This window comes from Pseudopodoces humilis, chromosome 26, assembly GCF_049639895.1.
Source record: "Pseudopodoces humilis isolate 2021_Gansu_Grassland_sample_001 chromosome 26, ASM4963989v1, whole genome shotgun sequence".
Lineage (NCBI taxonomy): Eukaryota > Metazoa > Chordata > Aves > Passeriformes > Paridae > Pseudopodoces > Pseudopodoces humilis.
This window is the reverse complement of record NC_142225.1, coordinates 587,114-593,247: the sequence shown is the minus strand read 5'-3', so window position 1 is coordinate 593,247 and position 6,134 is coordinate 587,114. Positions and strand designations below refer to the sequence as shown.

The 6,134-nt window shown below is 48.6% G+C and overlaps 1 protein-coding gene across 1 annotated transcript in view; it reads right to left on the bottom strand.

Annotated features, from left to right (window-relative positions):
* PKP1 (plakophilin 1) overlaps positions 1-6,134 on the bottom strand; it is a 48,514-nt gene continuing 42,380 nt past the window's right edge. Inside the window, exons 12-14 of the mRNA XM_005530191.3 lie at positions 5,827-5,911; positions 4,232-4,331; positions 1-3,259 (exon numbers count right to left, since the gene is read on the bottom strand). Coding sequence (XP_005530248.1) covers positions 4,260-4,331; positions 5,827-5,911 — 157 coding nt within the window. The 3' untranslated portion in view covers positions 1-3,259; positions 4,232-4,259. The remainder of the gene's footprint in view (positions 3,260-4,231; positions 4,332-5,826; positions 5,912-6,134) is intronic.

Genomic DNA, 6,134 nt, shown 5'->3' with positions numbered 1-6,134 from the left:
AAAAGCTTGAAGAAATTCCAGCAATTTTTATTGATTTCAGCTTTTCCAATGAAGCAAATACATACAGTACAGCCAAAACAAAACTCTGAGACATTTTTCTCACATACCTATATCTTACAGCATACACTATAGAGCTATGGGCTGGTAAGGCTGAGCTGGTCTCACACTGGTGTGTGTTCAGAAAGGAGTAAAACTGTCTTTGACAAGCCATGAGGCTTCTGAAATGCTGGGGTGGGATTGTACACACACAAAATAAACAAAGCATTTATAAGAAAATAGAGCAAAAAAAGCTCTGCTGTGCCCAGGACAATGAGGGTGGTGTTTATTTACATGGCTGGGTGTCCTGCTGCTCCTGCTGCTGCTGCTGCTGGCCATGCTCCTTCCTCCTCCTCAGGAATTCTCCATCCCTCTGCCACGGATGTGCCCTGGCCCTGTCCTGGGGGTGGGTCCTACCCTGGCTCTTCAAGGAGCAAGGAACAGGAAACCAGCTCGTCAGAGAGATGTCACAGTTAAAATCAAGCCTTAAAAAAATACCTCCCCAGATTGAAAAAAAATGATACTGGAGGTGAAAACAGCATTAACTTGTGTTGGAGAGAAGCTCCCTGAGCTCCCAGAACAGCTGGTTGTGAGCAACACCAGTTACTCCATGTCTGATTTCCCCTTCACTTCTCACAGCTGGGCACCAAAGTCACTCCACTGACTTGGGTGGAGTCTGGTGTCCAGGTTTTAAAGAGAGGCTGAGAGGAGAACAGAGGCCATCAGAGAATTTTCTGGGGAAGATCCAGCTGCAGAACAGCCCTGGAATGGCAGAATGGCTCTGATTCCTGCAGCCCACGACTCTCCTGAGTGGGTTCTGCCCTGAGGTTGGCAAGCAGTGACAAACAGCATCCAAAAAACAACTCAGTGGGAAGAACCTCTCTGTGCCCCCAGCTCAGGACATGGACAACATCTCAGCCAGGTGAGATTGCTCAGTCACATTTGGAAGAACTTTGAACATGGAGACAGACTTTCTTTTTATCATTTTGTTAACTTTGGAAAAAAAAAAAACTGTAATAAAAACAACTGTAACCATGTTTTTAGTAATAAAATTTATGTGAATGATGAATCTGTCTCCTGGAGTCCAGTACTCACTAATGAAATCTCCAGTACCTGTAAATTTAATTGTGAGCTGATGATCATAAAGCTACAGCTCTTTGTGCCTGTACAGTGACTCAGTAACTGCATTAGGGATGAAAGCAGCTGCACTGTTTTAAAATAAAGCCTAAATCACAGCTAATTAGAGTGAATTTCCTCCATATTCCATCATTCCATTTTGTAGTTCTGTTTCCCCAATTAGTTTTCCAGAAAAAAACATTCTCTCCCAGGACTTGTGTTGGATGTGTCAGAACAAACCTGAATGCAGAACTGCACAGAGCACTTTGCACCCCATCTGAAACAACTCTGTGGATGCTGCAGCCCTTGGGGACATCCACAGATGGGTCCTGCCCAAAGCATTTAGAACATTTTGCATCTGGGAATCCACATTCAGCAAGGGAACTGCTGTGGGTGGGGGGTGGAAGGGCTTTGCCCCCAGGCTGGGGCTCTTTGCTCTGTTTAAACCCCCCTGGAACATTTCTGTCCCACTGGATTCTCCTGGTTCTGCCTTCACTTCAAAAGGGCTTTCCTCCCTTTCTCATTTGGCTGCAGCACAGCACAGAAAGCTCCTGACTGAACGTGGGCAAGGAGGGGCTGCTCACTGAAGGGCAGAGGATGGAGCCTCCCCTCGCAGCCCAGGAGGAAAAGCAGCTGGAAATGATCTCCCTCTGCGGGCAGCAGCTCCCTCAGCTCCAAGTGGGCACAAACAAGGCTCACCTGGACCTGCAGCAGAGCAAACCTGAACTTCACAGGGGGTTCTTTAGTGGGCACAAATCACCCCGTGGATGTCAACTGAGTGTCCTGAGTCCCACCAATTCAGGAGCCTGACATCAGACTGCTTTTCCATTTCCAAGCTCATAATCCATCCTTCCCAAGCACCTCCTGAGCCCCTGATGTTTGAAAAGCAGGGCCCTGTTCCCCTCCACCCTTTGAGGAACAATAACCACCCCAGGCAGCAAACAGCCTCGGCTCCTCACTCCCTGTGAATCTGAGCTGTGTCCCCTCCAGGGGAAGGATATTCTTCTTCTGGAGAGAGGAAGGCTGTGAGAATTGAGTTGCTCTGAAATGAGCTCAGCAGTTCCTCATCACAGCCTCAGTATCAAGGCAGATTAATGCAATTCAAGATCCCAAGAAATAAAACATTTCCAAACCTGACATCATACAAGTGCTCACATTCCTTTGCACATTAATACCAGTTCTTTACACTGATCAATAAAAACAAAATATGATTAAAGAGGCCACATCCCTCCCTTCTTTCATTCCTGTGGCAGTCAGTGATTCCAGGGACAGAACACTTGGTCTGTCCTGCTCAGCTTCTCAAATACCACCTTTGTCCAGGTACAGTCAGGAACTGGAATTGTTCTGATGCTCAGAATGGATCAGGACCTGGTAATGTTCAAGCTCTGCAGCTGTGTCCCAATTGTCCTCTCACAAACAGGGAAGGGTGATGGAGGCTTGGGAGAGAATCTGCAGGTGTCAGTTTGCTTCTTGAGATAAGAGTTCATGTGACAGGAAAGAAAATGCTAGCAATTATCAGAGAAAAATCCTAAGCAGAGAAGAAGCCCTTGCTCATAACTGTGAGGAATAACCAGCCCTGGAAAGAAGAGAATCCTTGTGTGTATCTGTTAATAATGGACAGATGCAAAGGGGAAACTCGACCTAAAACTGACATTTTTTGTTTGTGAATAAAAACATGTTGTGACAATTTTTTAGCATGGCAGTGTTTGGTGCATGGATAGGGTGGAGTTGGAATAAAACCCTGCAAGGGGTTAAACTGCACAGTCACCCTGACTTTGGGTGGAAAACAGGGGACTAAGCTGGAGGAAGATCCTGCTCCCCACGTGTGCTGTGTGTGTGCTGCCTGCACACACCTCAACATCACACCCAGAGTTACACAGACACACTCTTGGCAAAAAAATAATTATTGACATCGAGAAAGTATATAAAAGTCCCTTCTCCCCCCTAAAAAGAAGAAAATGCTTAAAAATATCAGTGTCATCCACATGAAATCCACGTGTTTGGTTTGCTTTACAGTTGAGTTGAACTCAGAAACTCTCTACATCTTTAACATCCTAAAGGAATCATGGAAGTGTTGCTCTTCCTGGACATGAACTAACTCCAAATTCTGAAATGGAAAAAAAAATTAAACAAAGAAAAAGCAAACCCCCAGATAATTAAAGCATTCAAGAGATCTTTTCATTACAGCAAACCCCAACTTTTAATCTTTTAGCTGAGCCTGACTGCAGTTTCTCGACTGCCCATAGCTTTTTACCCTGGACTTCCACTCTCCTCAGAGTCCCAGTGAAAACATCCCCACAAAGCAGGAAGTGAAATCTGTTCCTGGGCAGAGGGAAGGAAGGAAGGGGCTTTGGAACTGTTTTCTCTTGCTTTGATCACAAGGACCATGCTGGAGAAGGGAGCAAATAATTCCCTCTGCATCATCTTGGACACTATCCAAGAGACCTCTGGTATTTTCAAAGTGTTTAAAGCTTTTCCCTTCAGTGGGAATCATGAATGAAAAGTGCCAGATGGGTTAAATCCTCATTTCACACTGAATATAAACCCATAATGATACCCTGGAAGTTCTGCCCATGGTTTCTCTTCCCAGGACTCTCTGTTGGGATTTTCAGTTGGCAGAATGGTTCTCAGTTCTGACCTGAGGTTGATAAGTGGATTAAGGGCTCAAACAATTGCTGAGGCTGAAGCCATGGATGTGCTGGCACTGTCTGGATAACACTGCTCAAAGCTCAGGAGTGAGGGCACTGCCAGGGAGAATCCCAGAGCCTCACCCATCAGCTTTTGGAAAAATGCACCGAATCAGTGATTGCTTGGCAAAGGAAGGGAGAGGCACAGTCAAACCCAGCAGCTTTGTCTGTCCTGTGACATCTGTGCTGAGCATCTCCAAAATGCACAGCTGGGCTGTGAGGGCAACATCTGGGCCCAGGGACAGCACAGCCTCTGACCTCTCATAGAAACAGACTGGGCTGGGAAGATTTGGGATGAAAATCTCACAAATGCACTTTTGGGGTGATCAAAAGTAACAGCAATCTCAAAGGATTCCTGTGCCCCAGATCCACCACAAGGGCCATGTTCTTACCTGCAGCCTGAATGTGCATGGTGAGGCTCTAAAATCTGGAGGACAGAGTCCTGAAGGTTGTTCCAGCTAAAGATCCCATCATGTTCTTATCAAAGCCTTGCTGGAAAAGCAGAAACATGAGGTGCAGTGAGTGTGTATCAGTTTCTACACTGAGAGCAGCTACTGAGCAAAGTGTGCTTCATTCTCAGCCAACCTCCTCTGTCAGCCCTGTCTCACTGATGATCTCCATGGAACCACAGAACCATGGAATGGTTTGGGTTAAAGGGAAAGCTTGTCTCATTCCACCCCCTGCCATGGGCAGGGACATCTTCCTCCAGACCAGGTTGATTTTCCTTGCATTGCCTTCCATCAACCCAGAGCTGGACCCCTCCAGGGTTTTGGAGGAAACTTTTATTTAATCATTCACTGAGTATTGTTTCATTTAGTTCCTCACCCTGGAAAAAGAGCAGAAGTCTTTGCATGATGCATGTAAACCTGCAGGCTCCCATCCTCCACCCCTGATGTTCACTTATGCAATAAACCTCTGTGTGAACACCAGAGTGACTCAGTCACACCAAAATGAGCTGGAACAGGCTGTGAGCAGAGCCTGGCACAGAACTACCCCAGCCCCTGTGCAGAGAGTCCCTGACTGTCAATATGGAAACAGAACCTGGATGCTCTGCTCCAGGTTCTCCCCTTGCAGGGATTCCTCCTTCTCTTTAATTTGACCCTGAACTCTTTGCAGGTGCTGCTGCTCTTGAGTTGGAAAATCCTGGCTTGTTCAAAGAAAGCTACTGGGACCAGGAGCTGGGAATTGGGAGCAGCTGGAGCTGGGAATTGGGAGCTGGGGCTGGGAATTGGGAGCTGGGGCTGGGAATTGGGAGCTGGGAATTGGGAGCTGGAGCTGGGAATTGGGAGCTGGGGCTGGGAATTGGGAGCTGGGGCTGGGAATTGGGAGCTGGGGCTGGGAATTGGGAGCTGGGGCTGGGAATTGGGAGCAGCTGGAGCTGGGAATTGGGAGCTGGGGCTGGGAATTGGGAGCTGGGGCTGGGAATTGGGAGCTGGGGCTGGGAGCTACAGGTGGGACCTGGAGTTGGGGCTGGAGCTGGCTCAGTGCACGTTTGGCTCTGCACTTTCCCAGCTTCTGTTGCAGGGAGCAAAGCAAGTCCCAAACCCTCCTCTCCTCTTGGTTTGAAAGCTTACCCTGACTGCAGGGGGATGTAAGCACAGGGCAGGGTTATGGACACAGAAGAAAATGGGAGGAAAGAGAGGAGGGACCTGCTGGGACCCGATGGGCTGCAATGAACAGAATCCCCTGAATGAGGGTGAAACACCCAGCGAGTCCCAGCCCAGAGTGAGGGGACAGTGCTGGGGACCATTCCAGCACCATCCCAGGGAGGAAGGTGTCAGACAGACATGTCAGCATCTGCTCTGTTTCCAGAGGGGGTCCCAGCAGTGCCCCCCTGCACCTGCTCAGGTCCCAGGTGGGTGCCCAAGGCTCCTCCTGGCTCCTGCCCTGCTCACTGCTGGATCAGAGCCTTTAGCAGATCCCCACTTTAGCACGTGAACATCCCAGGGCTGCTCCTGACTCCCAGAAGCAGGAGTGTTGTTCTTACCTGCTTGAGCACGCTCTGGAGCTCCCTGTTGGACCAAAGGTCTGTCAGGAGAAGTCGAGCAGCTTCAGCAGCCTTTGGACAGGAGCTGGGAAGATGAAAGCAAGAGGAGGATTATGGCAGGCACAGAGCAGCACCCCACAGACACTGCTGACACAAATCCAGCCCCAGCTGGGAGCCTGGCTAGCCACAAACAGGACTGTAACACCCTCCTGCTCCCTCAGCAATATTGTGTGACAACAACTGTGACCAGAGCAGGGCAAATGAAAGAGAGAGAAGGACCTGAGTGGGAAAGTGAGCATAAAACTGAG